This window comes from Cryptotermes secundus, unplaced genomic scaffold (assembly GCF_002891405.2).
Source record: "Cryptotermes secundus unplaced genomic scaffold, Csec_1.0 scaffold428, whole genome shotgun sequence".
Classification (NCBI taxonomy): domain Eukaryota; kingdom Metazoa; phylum Arthropoda; class Insecta; order Blattodea; family Kalotermitidae; genus Cryptotermes; species Cryptotermes secundus.
In genome coordinates this window covers 44,765-57,689 of record NW_019720711.1, presented here as the reverse complement: position 1 = coordinate 57,689, position 12,925 = coordinate 44,765, and the positions used below count along the sequence as shown (strand labels likewise).

Below are 12,925 nucleotides of genomic sequence, written 5' to 3'. Positions count from 1 at the left end.
AGTCGGAAAAAGCTTGTCCCAGCGCCACTTTGTCCACCACAAATCCCATTTGACCAGAACCGGGATCGAACCCGGGTCGCCGCGGTGGGAAGCCAGCGACTAACCGCTTGAGCTATGGGGTGGCCCAAGTTATTACCTAAGTACTGACTCTAGGTTAGATACGTCGGACATCATCTCAAAGTTTCGCACCATCGTCACGTTTCTGCCTACTCATCATCTGTAATCTGTCAGACGACAGGTCCANTGCTAGTGGGGTGGGACTAAGTCCCTTGTACTGCGGCCACTTCTGGCCTATTGTACCAGCCCCAGATGATAGGTGAGGGTGATTGTGGAGCAATTGGTGGAATAAAGATTGCCAGGGGAAACCGAAGTAGTCGGAAAAAGCTTGTCCCAGCGCCACTTTGTCCACCACGAATCCCATTTGACCAGAACCGGGATCGAACCCGGGTCGCCGCGGTGGGAAGCCAGCGACTAACCGCTTGAGCTATGGCGTGGCCCAAGTTATTACCTAAGTACTGACTCTAGGTTAGATACGTCGGACATCATCTCAAAGTTTCGCACCATCGTCACGTTTCTGCCTACTCATCATCTGTAATCTGTCAGACGACAGGTCCACAGTCTCTTCCAAAACAACAATTCCTCCACTTAATGCGATCTAGAGCTTTCTCCTTCAAATGAAAATATCCTCTTCTGTCCCCAAGGTCATCCAGCATCTTCTTACGTCTTCTTCCTCGTCTTCTTGTCACTTCTATCCGACCATCTATCTTTCCTTCGATAACTTCTTTTAGAAGGCAGTTTCTGCGTAAAACATGACCAATCCAATTAGCCTTCCGTTTTCTTATTTCGTGTAGGATATTCCTCTGCTCACTGACTCTAATTAACACTTCTTCATTTCTCACATAATCGGTCCAACTGACCTTCTCCATTCTTCTCCAACACCACATTTCGAAACTTTCCAGATGATTCTGATCTACTGCCCTAAGTGTCCATGTTTCAGCCCCATACAAAGCTATGCTCCAAATGTAGCATTTCACTAGTTTCTTCCTCAAATTTTTAAGTCCAATTTGCTGGTAAAAAGATTCTTCTACTTGCTAAAGTCTGCCTACTAAAAACAATAATTTATACACGCTGTGCAGGTACGCTTACGGTGTCCCTCGGTTCAGAACTTGACATTCACATTTCCAATAGGAAATTAGTTATCGCCTTAAACCCGAAAGCTAAAGGTAATTTGCGTAGGGCTGCCAAATTGTTATTTTAATCTACAAAAATGACCGTAATTCAAGTTGCATAGTTTTCGGAAATCTATTACCATACATAATTTCAGGGCCCTAAACTGGGTATCGTTAGTGTTTCTCCCACCTCACAAGTTTGCGCGTCTACCATCTCATTATTACTGTTAGTAAAAAAATAAGAAAGTAAAGGTATCCCTGTAACAGGCCGTGAAGGCCCATAGGGTTGCGAGACGTCGAGGCTCCCACATTATCTACACAATCGGCTCACAGATGGCGGTGATATTAGAAACTTGAAAAGGATGACACGAAGGGGGCCTCCAATAGCAGTTTCGTCTCGTAGAAATTTGGAAAAACCTTCAATGTTTGAAATGGAGGGGACGCACAGACAAGCAGACAGACACACAGGCCGCATGGTGACATCAGACGCCTGATTTTCTTTCAGTAAAGGAGAAATGGCCGGTCACGGTAGCCGAGCGGTCTAAGGCATGTACTGTCTTCGCTCGCTTGGAAACCGGGATCGTGGATTCGAATCCCACTCAGGGCATGAATATTTAGTTTGTGTGTGTGCGTTTTTCTGTGTTTGTGTACAGGTAGAGGCCTTGCGACGAACTGATCACCAGCCCAAGGAGTCCTACCGAATGTGTAAGATCTAGAAAAACCAAAGTGAACGGAGAAGTTCATGGAGGTAGGCCTAGGCTCACTGGAGCTGTAGTGCCAAGGGAAAAAAAGATAAATGTGGGCTAAATAATGATTCATAAAGAAGTATCTACGTCTCTTAACTATGATTCAGTGATTCAGTGGTTACTTATCAAAAGTAATCTAAGCAGGCGTATAGATGTCGCCATGTGCTTGTTCATTATTGCACAAAACCATTAACTTAAAAATGATTTCATATTCTTCGAATTTCTATGACTAAAGACGATTTCAAGGTATAGTGACACCAGAGTTTCCGAGCTGTATCCTCTACGCATTAAGAATTAGTTATAGCATGAACCCTTCTGAAACGGAATGACAAAATCTGATATTTATACACGTATCATGTGAAACGCGACTCATATCTGACTGATAAGGATCAAAATTGTGTATAACGCATGGGAAATGCATATAAAATTTTAGTCGACAGCTGACAGGAAGATGAAACTCAGATCTATGTGTATATTGGAGGATATTATTTACACGAATCTTAAAGATATAAGATAAAAATACGGACAACTGGGAAGATTCCTGTGTGAATGAGTAAACGAATAAATGAATAGTTTATTGCGATGTGACCTTATAAACAGCCATGCCCACTGCCTAATAGTGCGAGGCCGCTTATAAACCATATACAGTACATAATATCAGTTATCATCGACCTACTCCCTTACGATATCCATGTCATCTACAGATATCAGGTTCATCCTCTTACCACATCTTTCCCACTTACCGCTTGACTTTGAGTAGGCAATCGCCCAAACTCTACACGACCAATTTTACTACGGGTTACGTAGCTCCGTTACCTGCAGACAACCTCCGCTCTTCGGCCTGTGGTTTCGAAACATCTTAAAATAGCAAGTTTGATATCTTCCGCTTTACTCAAGTGGGTCACTGTTCACACTCTTCTCTTCGCAATTCTGTTTACTAACACAGGAAATGTAAGCAAAGACAGTTCCGCCCAATACAGCACACGTTATCTGTCAACAGGTATAATTATGTCTGGCGGCCGGTCACGGTAGCGTCTTCGCTCGCTCGGAAGCCGGGATCGTGGGTTCGGATCTGTTTCCTGTGAGGTACGAACTGAATTCTTATATATTATTCTTATACACTGCCGGTCACGGTAGCCGAGCGGTCTAAGGCATGCACTGTCTTCGCTCGCTCGGAAGCCGGGATCGTGGGTTCGGATCTGTTTCCTGTGAGGTACGAACTGAATTCTTATATATTATTCTTATACACTGCCGGTCACAGTAGCCGAGCGGTCTAAGGCGTGCACTGTCTTCGCTCGCTCGGAAGCCGGGATCGTGGGTTCGAATCCCACTCAGGGCATGGATGTTTGTGTGCGTTTTTCTGTGTTTGTCTACAGGTAGAGGCCTTGCGACGAGCTGATCACTCGCCCAAGGAGTCCTACCGTATGTGTAAGATCGAGAAAAACGGAAGTGAACTGAGTTCATGGTGGTAGGCCTAGGCCCACTGGGGCTGTAGTGCCAAGGGGGGGGGGAACCTAGACGCCAGGACTGGCCTCGGCTGTACATCTTTCAGTCTAGTTGCCTTCCAATTACTCGCTTGATACCTGAGGAATATTTATGTACACTTAACTTGTTTACCGAGATAATATAGTACCAATACTTAAACAAATTCTGACCATAATCTTACCTCGTCAACTATCCTTATCTATTTCTGTTTTATCCCTGCTACCAGCCACGCATCTAGGCGCGCTGAAACTCCTTACAAAGCCGCGCATAAATAGAATCAATTTGTACCCATCCCTAATGAAATCGTCCCATCGTTTCAGCTCCATACGTCATTCTAGACTCGATTATATATATATTCAATGGCTTTTCCAGCCCATTCAGGGCCCTGGCCTCGTATTTAGTTCCGTAATCATTTTCACAGGCGGTAGGACTCCCTGGACGAGTGATGAGCTCGTCACAAGGCTGCTAACTAAACACAGGAAAACACAAACAGGATAAACGTATATACACAACAAACATGCATGCCTTAAGTGGAATTTGAACCCACGAGCCCAGTGTCCGAGCGAGCGAAGACAGTGCATGCCGTTCATGCCTCTGACCGCGGGGTTGCTGTAACCGGCATATATATACGTATGTGTGTGTGTGTGTGTGTGTGTGTGCGTGCTTTTTTCAAAGACCATAGATCATACGTGGGCTTCTCACCGCGCCGGCCTGGTTTCAACCTCAGATTAACTCTTAAAGGATCTGTGATGGTCAAAGTGATACAAGGACAGGTTTCGTAAAAGTGATTCGGTTTCCCCTGCCAATTTTCATTACAGTAACTGCTTCCTTTCTCTCATTCCTCATCCGGGGCTCATACAGCCTAAGTAAGTCTATCAAGGAACGCAACCTACCCTACAAATAACACAGGTACATGAGTATATAGGCCTTAATATATTTTGTTAAGTTCTTTTTAATTCAATAGCCGAAGTGGTGGGTCCTTGTGGGTATAGGCAATGAACTTTTGGGTCCCATAAAAGGAGGGACAATTCTTGACAACCTGAGCGATTGTTAGTTTCTCAAAAAGGATTCTGTTCTGCGAATTAGTTAAGGGCCGAAATTAATGTCGTGCTGCAGGCGGAGATGAAATATCAGGGCGGACAAAGCGGGTGGGCGCGTTCACTTCATACGCGACCTGCAATGTTTCGGAAACGCGCCATGTTGAAGCTGAGTGAGCCATGTGCCTGAGGATCGGTCGTTGTCATGTCGCAATGATTTTCAGGCAACAGATCCTAAAATGTAAAGAGGTAAAGCCGTCCCTGTGCCATCGCTAAACAAGCCTCCTACTTATTTCAAAGCATACTTTCCTTACTTATGAAAAAGAAAGTACATTTAGGATATCGCCATGGGCACCGTGCCTGTGACTGATNAGGTAAAGCCGTCCCTGTAACAGACCGTGAAGGCCCATAGGGTTGTGAGATATCGAAGCTCCCACATTATCTAGACAATCGGCTCACATATGGTAGTGAGGCTGTCAGCCTTACGCGCCGGCCGCACATTACCCCCCCCCCAGGAATATTGCTTGTACTCATTTCTGTTTGAGGCTGAGTCGACCCCAGTACCATAGTGCGGCTGAAAGGATTACGTCAATTGAAAAAATTCAATGACTNGGGTGGGCGCGTTCACTTCATACGCGACCTGCAATGTTTCGGAAACGCGCCATGTTGAAGCTGAGTGAGCCATGTGCCTGAGGATCGGTCGTTGTCATGTCGCAATGATTTTCAGGCAACAGATCCTAAAATGTAAAGAGGTAAAGCCGTCCCTGTGCCATCGCTAAACAAGCCTCCTACTTATTTCAAAGCATACTTTCCTTACTTATGAAAAAGAAAGTACATTTAGGATATCGCCATGGGCACCGTGCCTGTGACTGATTTTCACAAAATTAGGCTCGGATGTTATGCCATTAGAGTCCATCCTAACGTCGTATTTTTAATTTCAAACAAACGGTGGCCAAAAGCAAATAACATGACCGACCCAAGAACTTGCGATGATGCAGAGATACTAACTGCACTTAATATTGGGTGCTGAACCTGGTAACGGGCCTTCTGAAGATATCCAACAAGATATACGATGCATGAAGTTATATTTAGCTTTCGGTTTACTTGCGATAACTAAGGAGGAGCCACTGGAGGTAAACAACATTTGTCAGTAGGAAATTACAAATATGACGACGATGTGAACTTCGGAGGATATATCCAAAAACTTTAACATAGAGAGAATCTGTACTTCACAAGCTTTTTTTTTAAAATAAATAAATAATAATAATTATGACGACGATAACAACAGCTTGTAACATACTTACATTTGCAAGAAATAAAAATTAGATTCCACTGAGTTTTGATCTCATATCCATTTGCGCACGAGTTCAGCAATCTTATGTTGTTGGATTATGGCCTAACATTATGTAAATAAGACACTAACAACAACGGATTTGTAGAAATACAACAGGAAAGTAGGCTTTAAGACTTGTACCCGAACCCCCTGTGTTACTGAACACGCACAGTGTCAGCCGGGCTGTGCGCAGGTGTCAAAGACACTGTACTCCCTGTGAGTCACCACGCGAACATGGAGAGAAAAGGAACTGAAAAGATAAAAAGCGAAAAGGAAACAAGCCCCAATCTGATTTTTTACTTCAACCCCGTCTCTCTGGTATGTTCTTTCACTTCCGTTATTTCACCCCCGTTCCTTCCCAACAACCACCCTCCGTTTTCCCTATGCACTTCTTTATTTTTCCTGCAACTTACAACGTGGGCACATTTCTTCCATTCTATTCTGAGCTTTTCTTTATACAGAATATAAGTTACACAGCGGTGCATAACTCATGAATAAGAAGATGGATTATATTACGGTTTCTAAAAATATAAGTCTCTTTTGATGAGAAAATGCTCATCAATTCTCACCCACAGGGATAGGCGTGTCCTGCATTACAAACAATGGAAATAACTCCATGCAGATGAACCCTTCTTCAGAACCGACCGCTATGCAGCTACTCAAGAATTTCCCAACATTTTATGAAACCCGAAGATTCATTACCGTGTTCACACTGTTTACACTGGTCCCTATCCTGAGCCAGATCAATCCAGTTCATACCACCCCATCCTATCTAAGATCCATTTTAATATTGTCCACCCACCTACGTCTTAAGTCTTCCTAGCGACTTTCCTCTTTGTTTCTTCCACCAAAATCATATATGCACTCATCTTTGCACCCATTCGTACTGCATGTCCTGCCCATCTCATCCTCCTTGACGTTGATCATTCCATTTATACTTGACGAAGAGTATAAATTATGAAGCTCCTCATTATGGAGTTTTCTCCAACCTCCCGTCATCTAAACCTTCTTCGGTCCAAATATTCTCAACACCCTCAGTCTATGTTCCTCCCTTAATGTCAGAGACCAATTTTCACACCAATACAGAACCACAGGCAAAATTATAGTTCAGTGTATTCTAATTTTTACGTTTTTAAACAGCAGGCAAGACAAAAGCTTCTGGACTGAATAGTAGCAAGCACTACCCGAATTCAATATCGCTTAATTTCCTCTTTTACCAAATTTTCATTTCTTACTGTCGTTCCTAAACATCTGAAATGTGCAACATTTTCAAAGGATCTGTTAGCTATCTTTATGTCACGATTTTGATCTGCATTCTGGTGATGAGACAGCAATATATACTTAGTTTTCGCTGCGTTTACTTCCAGATCAACCCCTCCTTACTAGCGTCAGTTAAGTTTCTGTGTTTTTCTCTGTGGTATCTACATTATCTCCCAAGAACTTCATATCATTAGTATTGAAAACAATGGAAATGAACGTGCGAAATCATCAAGCTTCACAAAAGGGTCCAAAGAAGTCTGGTCATGTTGCTACTAAGGACGAAAGTGATACAAACATATCAGCCGTCCTTATAAGGTAATGAATGGGTTGCACCGGACCAGTCGGCAAGACACTACAACCTGGATCCTCAGAACCCCACTATTCACTCCTGCAGCTTAATGCTTAAGCTTCGGAATTCTGCTAATTTATGTAGATTCAGCACTGACACACAACACAGACAACACGTCAAGTGATTGCCAGTCCATTGCTGCGCTGACTGGGCCTACAGACTACACATCACGTGACCGCTACCCACCGCTGTGTGACGACACGGAGGACACAAAGAAAACACTGCTCCAGTATTCTTTGCTGCGTGTTTCGGGCGTTGCCTAGCAATGGATTTACATGTCACAGTATCTACAATAAATGTACATCAAGGCAATACTGTAGACGCAAAACAGCAAAGAACGCCTTTGTAAAATACGTGTTCTCCAGTGTAGTACACATGGAATTATCAATACCTCTCAAGAACACATCTGTGCAACTTCTCTCTCTCACGTTTTCACTACGGCTAGCCTATTTGTCAACGTCAAACAGATATTAAATGACATTATTTCTTGTACAAGATGTCAAAAATACAGGGACAAGATGTTCATGAGAGAAGGAGATTGATTTTGCTGGCTCCAGCACAGATGACACCGGGTACCGGAAGTGAAAAAGAAGCATCGACTCCGTCTCCATTCGGAGTAGAAATACGGTCGGCCTACTTCGCGCACACCGACAGTGACATGAAGAGATGTTTGTTCCTGCGTTTCACTGTCAAATTACAATAGGTTTCTGGGAGGGGAAAGGTTACACTCCGTGCATCAAATGCATTCTCGTTTTCCCATCTCTAATCATGTCAACATCTTCTGAATTGCAAACATACGAGGCCTCAACTGAAGCTCGAATGCCATGTCAATCTCTCATCCCAGTACCTCCAACTACACAATCATACTGTTTCTCTCTTTCCTTTTGCTCCCAATTTGGAGCATAGGGAATCTGTAAAGCGCTTTGTTTCACTTGTTTCGTAATTCCGAGAGTCGGTTAGGGCTCCTTATATGGGGGATCAGCCCGCAGCACGGTCGCTACCTACAAAAACACAGAATGAACCAGGTTACATGGTTTCAGACTCACACCACAAAATGTCGGCCATTATTAATATTATTATTATAATCAGAGACTTTGCATTGTTCAATGTCTGCTCCTCATGCTGATGTTGTTTGCAGGGATGCTGACGTATTCGGAGCCAGGAATGTTCTACCCAAACGATTTTTATAATATGATATAATTCTTACTATTATTACTTGCACGAAGATAAACCAGAATTAAACTGAATTATTATTATTATTATTATTGCTCTACAGCCCTCTGTTGGGCCTTGGCCGCTTTTCTACGCCTTGATCCTAAACACAGTCAGTAGGACTCCTTGAACAGGGGATCAGCCTCTCGCAAGGCCTCTACCTGCACAGAGAATAAATGCACACAATACAGATATCTATGCTTTCGGTGGGATTCGAACCCACGATCCCAGCGTTCGAGCGAGTGAAGAGAGTTCATGCCTTAGACTTCGCGGCTACTGTGACCGGCGTCAGCCTATTAGGGTTTCATTTTTTACTGAGACGAGAACACGACACGCATGACGACAGTAAGTAGGAGTAAGTATACGGAGAGCCGCGTGGTCTATTTGAATTGCTTGCAGTCACTGCAGTAACAATAAGGAAACCCCAAATTCGGCTGGTAAAAGGTAAAGCTGTCCCTGTGTATAAAAAAACACTTGTCACGAAGATGAAAATGGATAATGTAGGTCAGCTCCAAGCTCCGATCGGTATAAGCCCCAGGACACAGACCTTCGTACCGACTACACAGGAGGCTTCATTGGTCAAGAAGCCTACCGGGGATAGATTCCTTGGTTGTCCAGTCCGTAGCCCGGTCGCTATACCGACTGAGCTATCCAAGTTCTTGAAGTCAGCTGCTGGACCGAGTGAGCTACGAACAGATGACTCAGTTTAATCAATACAGCAACTTTCAAGCCGTTTCGAGGAAACTGACATTTCGTGTTCGTTCGTTTCCTGAAGATCTGACACATGCAGTTGTATTTAGGGAGATGGTGTCCATAAATGGCCGAAATTCATTCAAAATGTTTAGAGCTGTTTTCGAGAAAATAACTCTTATGTTTATGGGGACTCATTTGAAAAGCGTCTATTTTTGGAGACAGAACTGTGTCATATTTATCAACACTGACTTATGACGACCCTTCGGGCACTAGCGACGCGCTCATCCATAAGTACAGACAGAGGCTGACGGTATTTCAAAGACGACTATTTCACATTCTGGACGGCTCAAGACGTTTATACACGTCAAACTCTGTAGTTCGGGTTTATTTTTCACGGTCGCAGAGCTTCTCATACAAAGCTACATTACGTATACGACAAAGTAAAAATGGTAAACTGCGCAAGATGTTGCCGGTACAGCGAGGCAGGAATTGTGCCAAACCGCCACGTATGGCGTAAGGGTTAGACGATAACTGAAGGAGGTTCAGCACGGGAAATCTCTTGTTGGGAGACAAACGGCGAATAACGAATTCGTAAATATGCATAGACGACTATGATTACGGATATGACCACGGATTTTCACACTGCGTTCCGAGGAACCATGACGGTTCCAAGACAAGTTTTACGGTTAAATATCTCTAAAGACACTGTTTAAACTTACATCAGCAATCAGTAAGCTACAAATCGAGCTAGGGAACTTATGGCGAAAGGAAGAAGTTCGAATTTTTCTGAGTGTGGGTGATGTTTTTCAGCACAAATCCAATCATTCTTACTGTTTCATGTGACAAGATCAAGGAAGATGGACAGGCTTAGTTGCACACATGAGAAATAATACAAAATACTGGTCCGAAAATTGACAGGGATGGATGAGAAAATAATATTAAACTGAATCTTACAGAAATGAGTTACAAGCGTGTGAAATGGGTTAATTTGACACGGGATAGGGATCAATTGCTGGGTTCTTATGAACACGGTCAAGTATTCTTGAATTCAATAAAAGTTGGGTAATTTTTTGACTAGCTGAGGGACTATTAGCTTCTCAGGAAAGATTTGGCTCCATGAAATTAAAATATTTATCTGCTTGTTTCTTCTTCTTCCTTTACATTAAATTCTTTCTGTGCACACCACACGAACAGCGTCCTATTGTATACCATAGCTCTCAGCTTCCCTCTCTTACATCGCCAGTGCATGAAGCCCTCAGCGGCAGTATGGAAATACCCTTACCTGGTCCAGACTGTCCGCGCTAGCATCTAGCTCGAGGAATCTGAGCTGTGCAGAGAGGTCTGCTAGAGTGTTGTGGTTATCGCCGACAGGAGATGAGGTGATGCTTTCGCCGTCTTCCGGCGTCGCGGTGTGTGGGGTCTGCTCGGCGCTGCTCGCATTGACCGTAGGGACGCTGGTGTGCGGGGAGGACGAGAAGTCCGGAGGAGCAAGGCCTTGCATATACGGCTCCAGGAACGCATCGCCTCTGCAAGGAAAAAAGACGTGATTTAGGGTTAATAGGAACAAAAGTCGATTCCATGGCTTATCAGTCCGTCAGTCCATCTATCCATCCGTCTATGGCACCACAGCCCTTGTGGACCTTGGCCACTTTTTCAATTTCTAAATCCTACGCACAGTCGGTAGGACTCCTTGGGAGGGATCAGCCCATTGCAATGCCGCTACCTACATAGAGAACAATACAAACACAGAATAAATGCACATAGATATCTATACCTCAAGTGGGATTCGAACCAACGATGCCAGTGTTCGAGCAGGTGAAGACGTTCATCCCTTAGAGAGCACGGCCACTGTGATCGGCCCATGGCTTATCTGATGTCTTAAAAATTATCGCAATATATGGTTGCAAAATAAAGTGATTAAGCATTCTGCAAGTGACTTACACGCCCATGTTAAGAATATGGTCCCTGCGAAAACTGACGCCCCTAATCTTAATCGTCTACCTGAGATTGTGGATTTGCCTTTACGAAAAGAAATGGAATATATAATTTATCGGAAGACTAAAATTTGCTACACAGACCTCCAAACAAACAGAAGTTATTGATATGCGTGTGGCTTCATTACCGTCACTCGCGATGTAACTTATGTTCTTCTTTGGTTTTGTCCTAAATACAATTAAACAAACGTCCAGGCCGTAAGCTTAAAAGAATCAGCAGTACATACTTCGTGTTAAGCGGTCTCCGTAGTCTAGAGGTGACGTTCCCACCTCATGACCCGTAGTACGCGGGTTCAAATACCCGGCGGAGGTCGTCGAATTTTTAAGTGCGGAAAAATTCTGGGAACAAGTCCTCCGGGAGGAACTTTAAGCCATGGGTCCCCTGTCATAGCTTTACGGCACGTAAAAGAACCTCATATCTCCAAAGGAGGTCACTGAGCCAAATTACGGACGTTTCCCGCCCAACAGTAGTCTCTAATACCTCTGGTAGATGGGGGAAGCATTACAGATACCTCTCAGCTAGTAGAGCCGGTCTCGCTGGCTGGGCGGGACTGATGGTAAGCACCAGTACCGGTAGGATATAGAGACTGGTAGAAATCATGGAGGGAAGCACAATGGACCAATACATGTCTAGGTGCATGGGGAAACCCACCCTCTCCAATAACTAACTAACTAACTACTTCGTGTTAGGATGACAGGGGTTCATATCTCGGAACACACTAGAATGACTGCATGAGAACACTCTACATTGAAGGGATGTTAGTGATTGGAAAAATGATAATATTAACGGTAAAGAAAAAGGTAAACCTATCTCTGTAACAGGCCGTGGAGGCCCACAGGGTTGTGAGACGTTGAGGTTCTCACATTTTCTCTAGACAATCGGCTCACAGACGGCGGTGAGGTTGTCAGTCTTAAGTGCCGGCCGCCCTTTACACCCAGAAAGATCCCTGGTACTCATTTCTGTTAGAGACTGAGTCGACCCCAGGACAATGGTGCGGCTGGTAGGATTAGGTCAATGAAAAATCCAATGACCTCATCGGGAATCAAACCCGCGACCTTCCAGCTTGTAGCATATTCCCTCAATCAACTACGCTACAGCGTGCCCCCACAATTATAATATCAAAGAAGAAAATATAGACGTATTATTTATTAAGCACAAATTTCAAGATAGCGAGAAATATGTCATGTCAATTGTTTTGGCTGTACAAAAATGAAACTCCAATACAGTCCAGTGTGAGAAACAAAATTCGTACGTGCGGGGTAACTGGAAATGAAAATACGCAAGACTTGATAATATCTATACAATACACAACAGAAGGAAACACGCACAGCGCCAATGTACGTACATACCAGTCACAAATATACGCTACGCAGAAAAATATATAATTCAGAATTATGATTCAATCCCAAAGTTAGGAAAGGATTCATGACAGAACTCGTATATAAACAGCAGCAATTTCGCCAAACAATTCTAACGCACCTGGTGACGTCAGAACAAGCCGAAACATGTTGTTTGAAATATGGCAAATAAGGACATACAACTGAAAAGAGCTAAGAGTTTTAAAATTTTGAATTTTGAATTTTAGAACTTTCGGAGTGAGTTGCACGGGATGGCCACGCCATAGCTCATGCGGTTAGTCGCTGGCT

The 12,925-nt window shown here is 43.8% G+C and overlaps 1 protein-coding gene across 1 annotated transcript in view; it reads right to left on the bottom strand.

Moving 5' to 3' along the window:
- The window catches only part of LOC111871696 (protein sprint), a 117,734-nt gene extending 106,925 nt beyond the window's left edge, over positions 1–10,809 (bottom strand). Inside the window, exon 1 of the mRNA XM_023864964.2 lies at positions 10,567–10,809. Coding sequence (XP_023720732.1) covers positions 10,567–10,785 — 219 coding nt within the window. The 5' untranslated portion in view covers positions 10,786–10,809. The remainder of the gene's footprint in view (positions 1–10,566) is intronic.
- Between the last annotated feature and the right edge of the window lie 2,116 nt (positions 10,810–12,925).